Below are 16,992 nucleotides of genomic sequence, written 5' to 3'. Positions count from 1 at the left end.
ACACACAACAGAGGCAATAAATAACACTAAGAGCGGGGAGGGAGTGGATTTCATAACCCTGTTTCCCTCTCCTGCTCCCCCCACCCCCTCACTGCAGCAAACATCAGTCAGTCCCATTTGAGGGGCAAGGCTGACACAGCGCACTGTCACATTAGAGAGCACTGAGTAAATTAAACTCCTTCCATTAGCGTAACGAGAAGCACTTCCTTCAGGGAGGGGGGATGGCTGAGTCCTATCGAGCTATTGGCACAGAGACAATATCAGTAGTACTCACAAAAACACTGCCCCGCTACATTAAAACACACTAGTCTTAATGAGATGCACAAGTGGCCACGGTTAGTACTGGAAGACACACAGACAGTGACAGACTGAGAGATAGACACACACAGGACCATGCAAAGGAGACGGATTTGTGGACTGGCATGTTATAGTGTTACACTTACACAGACTTGCAGTTATATACACACACACACACACACACACACACACACACACACACACACACACACACCCGAACACACACAGTCTAATAATGTGTTTCAGTGCAGTTCTCTAGCTAGCACACAACGTATAAATGGCTCCTGATTCCTGTTTCTGATCAATGGTTTCAGTTGGACCCACAGACAGACAAAAACACAAAATACAGACAGTGGACAACCCACAAGACCATAGGAAAGAACAGATGGACAGACCTAAACTGAGAGACACATACACAAATACACAGAAAGTGCCACTTAGTGGTAGCCGCCTTTGTAAATCAAACAGATTACAAGATTTAAAAAAAAAATCCTTAAGTAAAAAAACAGATTTGTGGGATCCTGAGGATCAGAGTGAATGAGGGTTTCCCAGCATCAGTTATCATACCAGCACCCATGCACACACACATACACAAAGCACACACACACTCACAAACACATCCACATACACACACTCACACACACACACACACACTCAATTCAAATGTGCACCCGCGCTTTCACAACATACACTCAGTCTCAGTCTTCTGACGTGAGAGACAGTCACCTTTGAATAGTTCTGTGCTGTTTGGGTAACAGTATTGCTCTATAATCCCCAACCCGTTGCTACCAGTCAGCCTCCATTTTCCCTTACACTGAAAGACGTTAACAAAGCAAGCCATGACAGAGCTTCCGATGAGATGTAGGACTTCTCCTAGATCAGCGTGTAATTTAATGTGAATAACCCAGATAAACTCCACTCTGCCACCTGGTTCAGCCGGCTTAGCTAGTCAACACCGAGCTCACGGCAGACCGGAGACAGCTGGGAATGGGTGCGGATAAGTGACTATGTATTTTGGCACCATGCTAACCTGTCTCAAGGTGTCCCAGAGATTATGGAGCAATGCAGTCACCCTAACCGACCCTCTGTCTCTCTCTCTCTCTCACCCGCTCACTTTCACTCTCTCTCATGCACTCTCTCTCTCGTCCTCCCATGTTCTGCTCAGAGGTCTGTGCAGCGCTCCTGCTTGCTGTAGTGGTCAAACTGGCTCTTCCAGTGCATCATGTAGGAGCTCCAGCGGTGGAATTCCATTTTCCACTGGCGCTCGGCCTCGTCGATATTGTCTGTGCGTACGAGAGAGAGAGAGAGAGAAAGGGAGAGAGGGACAGACAGAGATTAATTGCTTTGGCAACGCTGTGTTTTTGAACAGTCATGCCAATAAAGCATATTTTAATTTGAATTTGAGGGAGAGAGATTTAGCCACAGATGCTGCGTATTTGTTTTTGGATTCACAGTTTAAGTTGCTCCCACATGCCGTTTTAACATGAGCATATCTTCATCGTGGTGAGTAAGAACTTTGAGTTAAGTAGAGATGGAGAATGAGAGATAAGCACCAAAATAAGCTCAACAAGCACTGACTACAGAAGGTGGGAGCCGGCAGAGAGAGCTGATGCACTGTCACTCCACAGTATTTCATATTAGTATTAAACAACGGGCTAAGTTGAGACAGCCTTCGGTAAAATGATTTATCAGCCAAATTAGGTTGTGTTGCTTCATGTTTCAAATAAGAGTTGGCTTGAATTGCCCAAGAGTTGGCTTTGGGCAGGGGGTGAGTGTGGACAGGGGCTGAGACAAGGTTCTGAGTTATTCTGAGAGTGGATGAGAGGGAAAGAGGGATAGAGCAGATGAAAAGGAGGTGATGGGAGGAGGAGATTGTTGAGCGAGAGAGCAAGAGACTGACTTCATACAGCTCACCACTTAGCAACCAAACCCAAAAGGACTTTGCAAAAAGAAGACAGAAAGGAATTTTAGAATGCTGTCTGTCATCACTAGGCAAAATGAAAAAAAGGAGTGAGTGTGAGTGAGTGAGTAAGTGAGTGAGTGAGTGAGTGAGAGAGTGAGCTAGTGATTGAGTACGTGGATGAGTGAGAAAGAGTGGCTGAGTAGGTGAGTGAGTAAGTGAGTGAGAGAGAGAGTAATTACAAGGGAAGAACAGATATTAGGGGGAAAAGTGGAATTGGGCTAGAACAGAGAGAAATGCAAAGGAGGGAAAATATCGCAGGAGGGAGGAGGGGTGAGGTCAAGTGAAAAAGAGAGGAGCGTGGTTTGGAAGAATGACAAGGAGAAAAAAACAGACTGCAGAAAGGAGAGAAAAGGGGAAAGGAGATGGAGAATGACAATGAGAAAGAAAGGGGGGGGGGGCACAGAGAAGGAGAGTGAGAGAAAGCTTTCAAAGTCACCCGTGCACTATTTGCTTTACTGACCAAGCACAGCTCTCTACTGCAATCCAAACACACCCTTTGTCTTGCTCCCCCTTCTCCCTCATTACCTCACCCTTTTTCTCTCCTACCCTTCCAGCCACTCTCCTCTCTCTCTTTCTGATGATAACTCAAGCCCCCCCACATACTTCTTTTTTTCTCCATAACAGTGTTTCACCCAGGGAGGCAATATCAACCTCTGCAGAATGGCTACTGTACATAGTTATGGTGCCTGTGTGTGTCCTCCCTGTGGCCGGGCATTGCGATAAAGTCTTCACAGTGTGTCGTTTCCTGATGCGTGAAGATAAAACACTGAGCGCGCAGCCGTGTGGAGGCTTCTGCTCCGCTGTGCAGTCATCTTTTCCGTATTTCTGAGGCGGGCGTCCCCCAGGCAGCAGCTGGGGGGATCTCTTTCACAGCCCCATTATGACATAAAGCTGACGGAACACAGGATTCCTGGGCCATTGTGCTGTAACTAGGCAACCGGCAAACTTGACTGAGTAGCAGGCACAACTGTGCCAAGGTGTACAGACATCTTCTACTTTGTGTCACTGTGTATGGAAATGATTAACTTCCCTGTGTGAACAATGGTGCTTAGAGTTTAAGCGCTTAGAGTCATGTATGACTTACAACACACCATTCTAACAGTGTTCTATGGCTGAGCAGTTGTAGATTCAAACCCAATAAGAGTCATTACAAAGACTCTGAAGAGGGTCCCTGATCTCCTTGTTTGGCATGCAGCCCAATCCAGATGGATTGGGGTGGTGACCTGCAGAGGGTTGTCCACAGGGTGCACTTGTACAGCAAGTGGACTGACACCATGGAAAGCTGTATAAGTACAACTGCACCAGGTGCCAAGGCTTATTTTCACTCAGATTCCAATAAAAACCTGAGTGAGATTTAAACACCCCCACAAACGAACATTTCCCATGGACCAACAGATGTCAGGTCTTGACACTCTTGACATTCCAATATCCTATGTAGGAGGAAGAGCATGCGACGTTAACCTTTTTCCCATCATCCCAGGTGAAGGCGGGGGGGGGGGGGGGGGCTGAGTACTCAGTTATTTGACCACTTCAGGGAAGGTAATCGAATGCTTAACCCAACATTGAAATGTTTATGCCTTCACATAAAAAATCCTGTCCTCCTGATCTGAACCTGAGTAGCAGCTTTGTAAAGTGACACGCAGGCATGGCTTGTTATTTCTTGCAGCTGCTCCTGACTGGGCTTGTTATGTGTCATGAAAGTACAGAGACGGCATCCTCACAGAAAAATCCTGAGGACAGATAATAGCATGAATTCAAAACGGTGTGGCCTAATGAATTGTCAGAATGTTCTGTCAGGTGTACCTGTGGAATGAACACACCCGCAAACTGGTTAGCCGCGTCGTGCACCTTCTTCCCGCCAGCCTCACTTGCAGGCAGCTGAACAGGCCTGGTGCGTGGTGGAGGGGGTAAAGCGGTACCTGTGATGTTGAGTAACCGGGGCAGGAATCGGTTCCACAGCGCGCACAGCTGGGTCCTCAGGCCCCGGTGCACCTTCATCAGCTCCGTGTTCAGGCCCACATGCTTCTGCTCGCTCGCTGTGAAGAGGGGCCACCTCCGCCGGTTGTCCAAGGTGCCATCCGAGTTTATGTTGGGGTTCCTGGAGGAGAGGGGTGTCCGTTCAGTGTTCAGCCATCTCTCTTGGGGATAATGACCCTCTGCACCTTCCCTGTCGGCACACACTCAGTCCTGATCTACGGTCCCTGCTCTTCCACTTCATAGTATAGAACACTATCCTCTCTCTTCTTCTCTGTGGTATAGACTACTGTTTATTAAATTCCTCTCTAAAATGAACATGTAAGTGCCCTGTCTTCCTCTCAGTAGCACAGGCTAGAGTCCACTCTCTTCCTCTTTGTAATTTTGACTACAGCCCAGACAATTCCTCTCTATAGTTCATACTTAAGTTCACACTCTGCATTACAGGCTACAGTTTACTCAGCTGCTCTCAACAATTAAGTCTACACTCTTCCTTACCCCACCCAGCATCCTCCCTCTCTGTGTGCCTCTTACCTACATTGTCTCCAAGACCACCGCCCTCCATTTGCACCCTGTCCACCTATACCCCCCATCCACCAAACACATCCACCACTATACTGCCAATGCTTCCATGACACCCCCCCCCCCCCCAGCACCCCCACCCACCCTCACCCAGTGCGAGCAAAGTTGGCCCAGTATTTCATCATGCGTCGGCTGAGCTTCTCCTCCTCCACTGTGTAGTTGAGCCTCTTCTCCAGCGGCAGGCCGAACACAAACTCAATCTCGTACCCGTGAATGACCCCCATCCACTCTGGCCATGCCAGGTTGGATGCTCGGTGGTCAAACAGGTAGAGGTACACGCCACCTTCATCGGATTTTGATGTTGTTGTTGTTTTTGGGGGGTGGGGTGGAGTTTCAGAGGACAGAAAAAGAAGAGAATTAGAGATTTATGTTACCAGCACCTGGAAACTACAAAGCTTGAACACTGCATGTTGGGGCCCTTGCAAATAATGCAGGAAAACTGACACAAGCTGTTTTTATGAAGATGGTTATAAAAAGGACAGCAATTCAGCTATTCATCACAAAGCCTAGTTACACAAGACAGACTGTCATAACTGTCCTGCAACTGTACTCAAACTTTGACTGTATAATTGTATTATTATAATAATAGCTCTAGTTGACCAATAATAACTCATTCTCTAGCTAATCTTAATTAACTTTGTTAACTGTTTTTAGATCTAGGTGACAAACAGTGTATTTCTGATTTTTAATGTCTCGTACAGAATGTATATGTATACACATATAACACAACGTGCAATACTAATCATGTGTGCTTCGGGAAGTACCTTTCTTTATTTAAAGAAAAATATGAAGCACATACGTAGTAATGAGTAACAAAACATATGGATCTGCTGTCTAGCATGGCTACCATGTTTAGTTCTGTGATGTCACTGCAAAATCTTAACATATCAGACATAGTAAAAACAACCACCATCCCAATCTTTGATTTAAAAACTGGAGGACTGTCCTCCCCTTTAACAGGCTACAAGATGGGGAGAGAAGGCAAAACAGAGACAGATGAAGAGAAAGAAAAGAAAGAGACAGAAGAGAGGAGCACAGAGGAAAAGGCTCCCCTGGCTCCCCTTGCCACATACTTTTTTTTTCAAAATGCATTCCTTAGATTTTTCACAAACCAAATCACCTCCTAAGCCAGATCCATCTGCCCGATCATCATAAAATCCGGCTTCTTCATAATGCCAAAAAATGACCCCCACATCGCTAAGCACTCTCCCCCCCTCCACTCACTCTGGGCGTTGGCTCCAGCACTGTTGATGATCGCCCCTGAGCTGCCGGCCCCGTACCCCACCCCACTAGCCCCAGCAGCGGCCTGGGAGCGGAGGGCGTTGTGCTGGGCGTACGACCTGGCAAAGTGCTGCAGGGGGCAGATGACATTGTGGTCCCCGACGATATCATCCATGGCGTCGCGGTTCTTCATCGGGTTATTCTCGTCCATCCAGTCGGTGTACTGGAGCACCACCGCCTCCAGGCCGATGTCATTGGCGTGCGGCACGCTCAGCTTCACGCCCTCCAGGAAGTCCTCGCGGGAGATCAGGCTGTCATTGTCCTTGCTAAAGCCGGGGGCGCCGTAGAGCAGGAAGTAGGAGCCCTCGTCCTGGTTGACCCCCAGGAGGATCTGAGTGTCCTTGAAGTTGCCAGAGCTCAGCATGGCCTCGGGGGTGTCGGGGAGGACCACGCCGTCGATGACAGGGACAAAGGAGAAGCGGAAGAGGCTGCTGTAGGGGAGCACCTGCCACTCCTGGTCGATCAGCTCCTGCGGGTGCCGGTTGCGCAGGCAGTCCACCAGCTCCGTATCGTTTCCGCCCGAGCAGCCCACAAGCTTGGCCAGCAGCGTTGCTCGCCGCCGTGCCTCCGCCGGGCTGACGGTCGCCCAGGGGCAGTTGGGCACACCACTCTGCATGATGGCTCGGGTGAAGGTCGGCCGGCTGTCAGGTGACAGGAGGTGCATGCCAACAGAGGCCCCGCCAGCGCTCTCCCCAAATATGGTCACTTGCCTTGGGTTGCCGCCAAAAAACTGGATGTTGTCCTGCACCCACTGCAGCGCGAGGCGCTGGTCCAGCAGACCTACGTTCCCAGGGGCCTCGGAGGAGCCGTGCAGGGCCAGGAACCCGAAGGCTCCCACCCGGTAGTTCATGGAGACCACGATGACCTTCTCCGTGTGGGCCAGGTACCTCCCATCATAGACATCCAGCGAGGAGGAGCCACTGTAGAAGCCCCCCCCATAGATCCACACCATCACGGTGAGGTTGTGTGGTCGCTGGGAGGCGGGGACCCAGATGTTCAGGTACAGGCAATCTTCACTCATCTCTCGGTTGGGGTTCCACATCTCACTCCCGGGGAAGCCTGGGTACGAGGTGTCCACGTACTGGAAGCAGGCGTTGGGGTAGGAACTGGCATTGAAGACCCCCGTCCATGGCTTTTTGGGATCAGCCCTGCGGAAGCGCTTCTTGCCCAGGGGGGGCTCAGCGAAAGGGATGCCCAGGAAAGCTGTCACGTGACCTCGGTCAGCCACAGGCAGGCGCACGCCCCGCACCCGCCCTAGGCGGGTCATCACGGTGAGGTCATTCTCATTCTGGGAGACGGACAGGGAGGGGAGGAGAAAGAGGAGGAGGACAGGCAAGAGGAAGAGGGGGGAGGTCCTCATGCTGTTTTCTTTTTTGGTTTAATTTTCGGTGGAATTTGTTTTTTCCTTGTCGGGTCTAACTGTTTACTTTCTGCAAAGGAGAAAAGAGAGAGAGAGAGATTAAGAGGAGGATAGTTCCAGAACAAAAGGTGTACAGCAGTTATAAATAAGAGCAGATATAAATGGAGAGAATGGGTGCTGAAAAAAAGAGAGCGACACTTGCATGAACAGTGCCCTTATTGTTGTGAGGTTCACCCCACTTCAGAGTTATCACCAATCAAATGACCCACAGTCGGACCAACAGACACACACACATACAGGGACACACCTGTGTTGTTGTTGTTTGTATTTTCACAGTGTTGTGTGGTTGCTGTGGTGATGGGATTAGTGTAGGGGCACAGAGGGGGATCGGGGTCCGTGACTTGGATGGCAGCTGCATGTCCGGGCTATTTCTGTCCCCCCCCCCTCAGTTGTGTGGGGTTCTATTCTGGGGGTGTCATTTCTCTCTATCGTCTCTTTCCATGTCTACCTCTTTATACTTAAAAATGCATTGTTGTGTTTATTTTGCAATCACCTTCCTGAAAGGTCAACAGGATATTTCCCAAATACCAGCTTTCATATTTTGCCCATGCCTTGTCATCCACCATGAATGGAAACAGGCTATCAACCTGATGGCTTCTGCTTTTTGCATGGCAATGGAGGACAGACTGGAACACAAGCACCCACATACAGAGTGAGATTTAGATTAATACTGTTGAACAAATAGTATTCTGTGGGCTACTTTTCAAACCTTTGGTATTCTGTGGGCTACTTTTCAAACCTTTGGGTAGTAGATACATAAATCAAACACCAGTTGTACTAACACAATGTACGTTTCTCCTACTCAAGCATAGCATTTCCTTAATTGTGTAGTTTTACTGTAGGGTATCTTCTATTGCAGTATTGAAACATGGGAAAGAGTGTGGGAAAGCAGGAGCTAGGATGCAGAACACGAGTCAGTGCGTCTCAATGGAGTTATTAATATCTGTAAGGACAGCTGAGGGGCGGAAATGGGGGTGAGGGGAGGGAGGGGGTGTCCTGTCTCAAATTAGAACCCGGAATCTGTGTATGAAGTTCACAGGGGGATCATTTTCAGTCTGGGATTACACGCCGTCACACACACACACACACACACACACACACACACTAGTGTACAGTCAGTCTCATATACTCTCCCTCATGTGCATATTGTCACACTGTGTGGATGCAGTAAGTCACCATTGAGACGTTTGAAACATGTCTCACAACACATGCTTGCACTTGAACGGGATCATCTACAGATGACATCATCATAGTTTTGTTTATGTTCTGGAAACACATGAGAATAAACAGATGTGCCCACCCCCCCTCCACCCCCCACTGGCGCCACTGTCCAGTGACTGCCTCTCTCTTTCACCCTCAGAGCCTCAGTTTGAACTCTAGTCTTGTTCCTATGGTAACCTTAGCCCAGACATCCTTCTGCATCCTTCATCAGCATCCCACATCTTCACCCCTCTCTCTCTCTCTCTCTCTGTACACATCTGTTGCCTGTAGCTGGCTTTATCTTTCCTATATCTATATGCTCATTTCTGTCCTCGTAACAGTCTTTTCCCTCAGTCTCCTCCTTTCCACTTCCTTCTGTCTTACACTTTCCTTTAAATTTGAAATGATTCAATTTTACCTAAATAATGTACGTGCATTGTTTTCCTCTGAAATAAAACAGGCCAGCTAACAGTCTAACACAAGCTGACATCACGCCCATGCTAGTGACATTAAACTTCATCTCTCTTTTAAATAGCCAGTAATATTAACAGGGATTAAGCGCTAAAGGCAGAAAACACAATATTATTCTACTTTTCCAAAAATTGTGAGAGTTAAATGCCACACAGGCTCGAGCGGCACACTCTTCCCGCTCCCATCTGTCACTCCGCGTGACATGACAGACAGCGCAGTACATTTCAAAACACTGACAGTTTGACGAGCGGCACGGGAATCGCTGGAATTTTCCGGTTCGCGCTGCGTCCATCTAATATTTCACAGGAGCACACACACCGCCTGGAATAAAGCAACCGAAGAAGGCATTATTATCATCCCTTAAAGTAGGCTACTTCTAACACTCACTAAACGAATCAAAGTCCATGCGTACCCCTTAGTATGATCAATATTGATGGCGGGGAACAGCAGGATATAATTTCAGTTATATCCTGTACCCCTGTATTCCTGACCTGAAGACGGCGTCTATGGGACAAAACCTTAGTCACAATGCGCCCATGGGACTGTACTGTTCAAAGCAAGGTTACAGCAATTGTGACGTTCGGCAAATGATTGTGTCAACATACATGCAATTACAAAAAGACCCATGACACGGTAGTCGAAAATAATATGTTAACATGTTGATTATAAAAGAATGTACTGAGAAATTAGACTGGGTACTCTCTACAGGACGGCAGGCTTGATGCTCAAACGTGTTGACGGCGTGTTGTGGCTCAAAACGTAGCTAGCCTTCACGGACAGTGTCTTTATTTAACATCGTACTATTATTGAAACGGATTTAAATGAGCTGTCAGTAATTAAGCGATTTTAAGTTTTAAAACATTATAAAAAGTCACTGGGGGCTATTATACTTTAAAACCTGCGACAGGCTATATTTATCGATTAGTACAGCTAGCAAAGTATGATTGCCTACATTTATTGTTATGATCTATTTCTTCATTGCATTTTTATTTGCTAGACGTCTAAGCACTTCGCCTAGAACATTAGAACATTAATGTATCATTTTTCCAGACATATTTATGATACTAGACTGAAGTGATGCCTTCCGTTAACAGCCCGGGTTACAGTATTTCCGAGGATTCTGACATCACATGCTTTAAATATAGACCGTAGCCTAACAGTTCGTTTTGGCTTCTGGTAGACAGAAATTACTTCAGTAAAGTCAGGTTTAAACAAACATAATCGTTTTCAAAATTTTTAACTGGTCGGCAGACTGCATGAACCCAAGTAACTGAATATTTAACCCGAGCGGCGTCGAGTCGACGCAGTAAGATACGGAAATCATTACTGGAATACCAGCTAAATGAATAAAAACGTATAGGCCCAGTTAAACAGCCATATCAGTCGTGGCCTCAGCTGCCTGCTGTCACTCGCACCGTTTTGGACACTTTCAAAGGCCTATATGATCAACATTTTCAGAGGGATTTAGAGGCCTATCCAACTTGAGTATGGGAGGTCTTAACGGTGAAAGGCAGAGAGACGCGGCTTGGAGACAGGTGCTGTTTAACGTAAACAAGACTTAATTTTAGGCAAGGCTGCAGCGCGCGTGCGTGCGTGCATGTGTGCACAGCACCCATCCAGACTCACAAACACACTCGTCCATCCATGATTTTGGGTGTCGCTTAAAGCGACGCATAGTCTCTTACACCACGCTACCACTCCGCACAATACCTGTTAAATTATAGCGTGCTGTCAAATAAGAGCTGCAGCATCACCCGCTTCGTGACTGCAAACAAATACTTTCCCTATCTTTCCAACACAATTTAATATAGTTAACTTCCTTGCAAAAATGCTGTTACTGATGCTGAACAACAGCTGTAATAATAATCCAAATGCCAAAATGCAAGATCTTATACTCAAAATCTACGGTATGTGTGCAGACGCAAGCGCAATTAGCACTGTTAATTCAAACATGCACCATAACATGAAAACAGCAATTGTATAAAGCACTTGGTAATAGCATTTATAACATAGTCACTGAATAAATGTGTAGTAGAAACTACAAACAATTTTAGCGCACGTAGATGACAGACATAGTACATCTGCTAACGGAGCAGATGCACGGAGAGACACACCAATACTCCTGAACACATTTGACTGCATGCAGCCGCTTTGACACACGTATACATGTACAAACACACAGACACACACACAAGTCCCCTATTCTTTAAAATCTTTGATTTTGTCACCCTCACGATACAAATGATTCTAACTCGAACTTAAAACCTGTTTTGTGATACTCGGTTTATATTTTCAACACCTTCCGCACGATTGCTTAAAACAAGAGTACAGTTGCATGTTTCACTGTACCTGGCGACTCCCGTCTGAACCTGGCTGTTTTTCCAAGAGGCTTGCTTCTCTGTTTTCTCCGTCCTTGAGCGCAGCAAGCCGGATCTCCGATTGAGGCGAAGTGGTAAGGAAACGAGGTTAATGAACGGGGGCGATAGAGGTTGTAGCGTCTTACTTAAACGATTTATGTAGCCTTGTTCCGCACTATGCGTAAATCACGACGCCGTGTCCTACTGCAGCAGCGGCAGGGGAAGATTGCCCATAATAAACCCTTTAGAATAAAAAAAAATAAAAAATAATAAAAAAACCGAGAATCGTCTCGCGAGAAGTAACCCCCCCACTCCCAACCCACCCACCACCAACGCCTCGCGCCTCTTGCAATTAGTCTGAAAACTATACAAGGTGCTAGTTAATACAGTGTTGAGACAATATGCCAGACAAATGGCAAATACTGTATTTGTAGTACGTAATTAAACGTAATTAAATTGAATATTTGCATCTGGTCAGCATATGTTTTGAGAGTGATACATAATAAATTGTGAGTTCAAAATATTCGTCAGACATGGCCAAGTTAAATGTACACGGACCGAATAATTTAGTTTTTATAACTGAAATTTAAACACGTCTGGTAATAAATAATCATATGTTAATGTAAATATGTAAGAGATTGAACACTGAATTGAACACTGAATTGCTCGTGTAGTGTATGAAATCACATGGAAGGAAGACAAAGCAATGTGTGGCGTGTTGGAGGATGTTTGTTACTGTCTGTGTTTAGTTTTGGTGCAGATTGAAGGTTTTTCGATAACATACTGATGTAAGAATTGAAAGTGACAACTGTTGTTTGTATTATAGGTGTAGCTATTATCAGAGCATTTATGCACCTTAATCCCCCACATATTCTGTTAATGCTCCTCATATTGACAAAAACCTTATTCAATACCTTTTTCCCAGTGATTTAAAATCCTGCACAGGATCTAGACCCCACAGCTTGCGACCAGTATGCGCTAGTTCTCAAAAACATTACACTGCGACTGCATCCCCACACAGTGATCCATGTGATACAGCATTGCAAACCGTGTGTGGTGTGTACAAGTGCAAGGTGTGTGTTTGTGTGTTGGGGTGGGTGGGGAACGGTGGTCAGAGGTGAGAATCTGTTGTTTTTAACATCAGCTTGAAACAAGACAAACATTTTATATTAAATTGCACATACTGGTCACAAAGGCAGGATTGGTGGTGTCAAATCCAAGCATGTAAACTGCAGCTGGAAGCAGACATACATAAAGTTCTAATACATCAAGTCTTACAAACACACAGGTTTAACACTGTGACAGCTACACTACTGCACTGCCCGTGACTGCAGAGCACAGAGGTTCACTAGCACACACAAAGGCAACGGCACATTTAACCTAAACTATACGTGCTAAAACTGTGAGGGGTTACAACTGTGCATCAATACAGAGAAGGAGAACCAAGTGAGGCACACTCTCTTTCTCTCCCTCAATCTCTTTCTTTCTCCCTCCCGTCAGCATTCTTTCTGCAGCGACCTTATTTAATCTTGAGAAATGTCAAGCGGGCAAAAGAGGGGGAGAGAGAGTCCGAAAAGTAAAGGGTGAGGGACATGTTGGTCGATACGTCTTGGCAGAGGGAAAGGAAATGGGAGTGTGTGTGTGTGTGTGTGTGTGTGTGTGTGTGTGTGTGTGTTGGGGGGGGGGGGGGGGGGTCGTCTACATATTTGGTAATTAAAGAGAGTGCACACCCTCACTTCCACACTCCCTCCCAAGAGACAGTGAAATATATCACAGCAGTCACGGCATGCAGCTGAATTTCTGTCCTACTGACTGCAGCCCACACTGCCAGCATATTCATGGCTGGATCCACAGTTATGACTTGATGGAAGGGGGATGGATGTGGTATCACTATAATTTGAAGGAATACGCTGTGATGCAATTACATCTGTGGAAAAAAAAGAGCTTAGTTCAACTGAAATGTAATTCCAGGTTTTTCTGGGGACAGACTGGACCTTAAATAAAGCTTATTGCCAAGTCAGTAAGTCAAGATCTTATCTGCATAAGGGTGTCCACCAAACAAACAAATGAATAATAATAATGGCAAGTACAATCAATAGATCATTCCTTGAGTGTGTGTCTTTTGAACTTGTCTGTTTTCCCCCTACTTGTGGTTACCATGTGAAGCTGTAATCTTGGCCCAGTTTTTAGGCCATTCTGTGAAGGGCAATGTCACCAGTTGACTGAAAGCCTTCTGTGGCTTGATAACAAACAGACCGGCGTGCTCATCCAGTCCCCTGAAACTCCTTGCACCTCGAGCGGTGAGCAAGACAGTGTTTGTGTACGACAGTGAGAATGAGTGATTATGTGTCTGTGCCCGGTGGATTTGAATTTATGCAATTACCAATGTAATAAAAGTGACTCATCGCTACTGGGTGAGTGCTGAAAACATCAGATTAGGTTCATGTACAGAACATGTTGACTTATGTCCGTGTGTTGAATGTCTATGTGTGCTTTACTCTCCGTATGTAGTTGTGTTTGAACTGCAACCCTGCAGGTGTGGTGGTATTGTCAAAACTCCCTATCGCAGTGAGTTACAGCATCTAAAAAGACAATATGAGCAGTGTTGTATTGTCTGCACTTTTTATCCCTCTTTTGAACTGGTAGACATCTTTAACTGTCCCACATTCCTTATAACCTTGCCCATTTTAAGACCTTGCTGACAGACTACACATAGTAATCAAATGTAGCTTCTGAGAATAATTCATATAATTCCTCTGTGTGTTTGAATGTGGTCTACATTCTTTCCCCTGTCTGTGCATCTCCAGTCCCGGTGTTCAGCTTGCAGTCTTGGTGTTAATCCTGTTGCCATTGATTATCTGTCTCTCCAGGACCTGAAATCCACAGCCACTCCCCTTGCCCACAATTAATTCTCCGTGATTCAATCACGACAATTACCAATTAACCAGCAACACGAAGGCAGGCAGCAAGCCATGGCGAGAGTGAGAGAGGGAGAGAAAGAGAGTGATAGAGGAAGAGAGAGAAAGAGACAGAGAGAGAAAGAGGGAGACAGCGGAGGTGTTTTGGGAGATTGTGTGCATCTGTTTATGTCATGTTTACGCAGAATGTAAACAAACTACGTCAATGTCCTCTGTGTATGATGTCCTGTGTATATGGACTGTAAGTGTGCATTGCAGCACATGTTTCAAAGAACTAGCATCTGATTGCCTCTGTGTGTGTGTGTGTGTGAAGTCTACAAAAAGCATAGACAGAAGCAGGAAATAGAGACAATGTGCCTTTAAGAAAACGCGACATGCTCGTTTTACAGGAGAACCTGTTTTGATTGTGGAAGCAGCATTGTGTTTTGGTTCCTACTGGGAGCGTGCTCTGCAGATGTCTGTGTTGGCTCTGAGAGCTGTTTCCGGTCCTAGCCGAGCTCTGCATTATCTCATTTGATTCTGTCAGACCGCAACACAGCACTGCTGACTTTAAAGAGGACCGTGATTTTTAAAAATATAATCTCCTGACAACACAGTTACACGATTACCAACAATTGCTACTACCACTACCTATGTAGTGTTGCTTTAGACGCTACTTAGAAAGAAGGAACTTCAGGTTTCAGTCACCTACCCTCTGAAGACCATGATCTTTTTGATGAGTCAGAAATGTGAGATTAGAAGGGCTGAGAGATAGGGGACCCAGACATCATGTGTTGGGTTGTGCTTTTAAAACAGGACAAACTACACTGTGTGGGATAACTGCTGTTGAACATGACACCTGTGAACAGGATGCCGTGGTGTGTGTTCCACTTTCTGCATTTCAGGGAGGAATGCCAGGAATTTATTACGCTGGTCAATACAAACAAGCTGGACAGATGCCCCACTGGTTATTGGGAAGTGATCAATGAAGGAAGATAAGAATAAGTATAACCATGCCATAGGCTTGCCACAAGCAGAAAGAGACTGATTTTAAAGCAAACTGGCAATGCTGACAGCTTAAAACTGTCCATTTTGGCTGGTCTTGTATACTTCATTCTGATACAATAAGGTACCACTGGGAATTACACCCAGGGGGCAGGTAGTATAAAGGGAGTAGTGTTGTGTGCCTTTCAGAGGAGCTATTTTCTGTATTTTATTAAAGCCAGCCGCTATACAAACCTGAAACCTCCTCCTGTCCGATGGCCGAGCTAGGTGAGCTAGGCTTTGTTAGTGCTTGGATGATAGACTTACAGGGAAAACAGTTTCACTGATGTGATAGACTTACAGGGAAAACTGTTCCACTCATTGTAACTGGTGTTTTTGTGCCAATGCCCCAGTACAGGAACAGGAACAGTGTCCTGTAGCAGTCTGTGCTGTGTCTTTTGGCCAAGACTAGCTGTAGTTATTAAAGATCCCATGGCACTTATTGCAGAAAGTACTGTCTCCCCTGGTGAGTGCTGGCCAGTATCTCAATCTGTCTCTTTAAGTCTGACTAAGTCTAATCTTCCCCAGGTTCACTGCCTAAATAAATTCCTTCCCCTCAGCTCAGCTGATATGTGCTGTATTTTTTGTGCAAAACAGCTGTCCCCTTCACCTAGATGGGTGCTACACATTGCTGGTGGTTGACAGGACCCCCCCCCCCCCCCCCCCCCCACTTCCCCGAAAAACACTTGAGGAACCATGAAAGGTGCTATAAAAATGCAATCCATTACTGTTATCTGTTGTACAGTTTAATTGAATCATCTGTTAGAGGACAGTAACCCTCACAGCCTGAGGTCACCTCAAGGTGCATGCTGGGATAAGATGAGCTCAGGTCACTGAATGTGCTTGGGGCTGATTGGGAATGGAGCTTCAAGGTTAAAAGGAGGAAACCAGCAGCAGCTCCCAAGTAGCTCGGTGGTTAAGGCTCTGGCATTGAGCACAAGCTGAGCTCTACGGCCTGGGTTTCACCTCAGCTGTGTCATTAGCCAGTGACGACCGGGAGCCCAAAGACGAGAGATACACTGCCCTCCTTTCACCAGAGATAGGGGTAGGTCAGCTGGGGTATCCTTATTGAACTGCTCTCAGGCACCCTGTGACTTTGTCATCACCTATCCTCCAATGAGTGCCCACTCCACAGTAATGCACTGTGTGGCTCGCTGTGCAAAAATAGCCATTTGAGGGATTATATTTGTCTTGCATCCTGAGCGAGTTCAGAGGTTGTCACAGTGAGACAAGCCTAATTCTGTATACAACTGCCAATCCCAAAACTGGGCTGCAGAAAGTGGAAACAATACAAAGGAAGAACTTAGTTACTGGGTACTCACGGGAGGGACAAAAACATTGGTCACATTTGTGTGGTATAGTATTATCATGATGAATATGGTCACAATACTCTGACAGATTATACACCAATTACCTGGTCCATCTGCAGGTTGAATGGGAGCAATAAAGGTGTGAGAGGCACAGTGTTCCCCACTACATTTGATATTTAGGTACACCCTGATCTGC

At 46.1% G+C, this 16,992-nt stretch overlaps 1 protein-coding gene across 1 annotated transcript; it reads right to left on the bottom strand.

Moving 5' to 3' along the window:
• ache (acetylcholinesterase) lies at positions 1-11,771 on the bottom strand. The gene is made up of 5 exons (XM_036548937.1): positions 11,538-11,771; positions 6,041-7,527; positions 4,907-5,099; positions 4,180-4,358; positions 1-1,580 (listed from the first exon to the last, which is right to left on the bottom strand). Exons 2-5 carry the CDS (start codon positions 7,455-7,457, stop codon positions 1,459-1,461), a joined length of 1,911 nt encoding a protein of 636 aa, XP_036404830.1. The 5' UTR covers positions 7,458-7,527; positions 11,538-11,771; the 3' UTR covers positions 1-1,458.
• Between the last annotated feature and the right edge of the window lie 5,221 nt (positions 11,772-16,992).

Source organism: Megalops cyprinoides, chromosome 16 (assembly GCF_013368585.1).
Source record: "Megalops cyprinoides isolate fMegCyp1 chromosome 16, fMegCyp1.pri, whole genome shotgun sequence".
Lineage (NCBI taxonomy): Eukaryota > Metazoa > Chordata > Actinopteri > Elopiformes > Megalopidae > Megalops > Megalops cyprinoides.
Note: the sequence above shows the minus strand (reverse complement) of the source record. Positions and strands in the feature narration are given on the sequence as shown.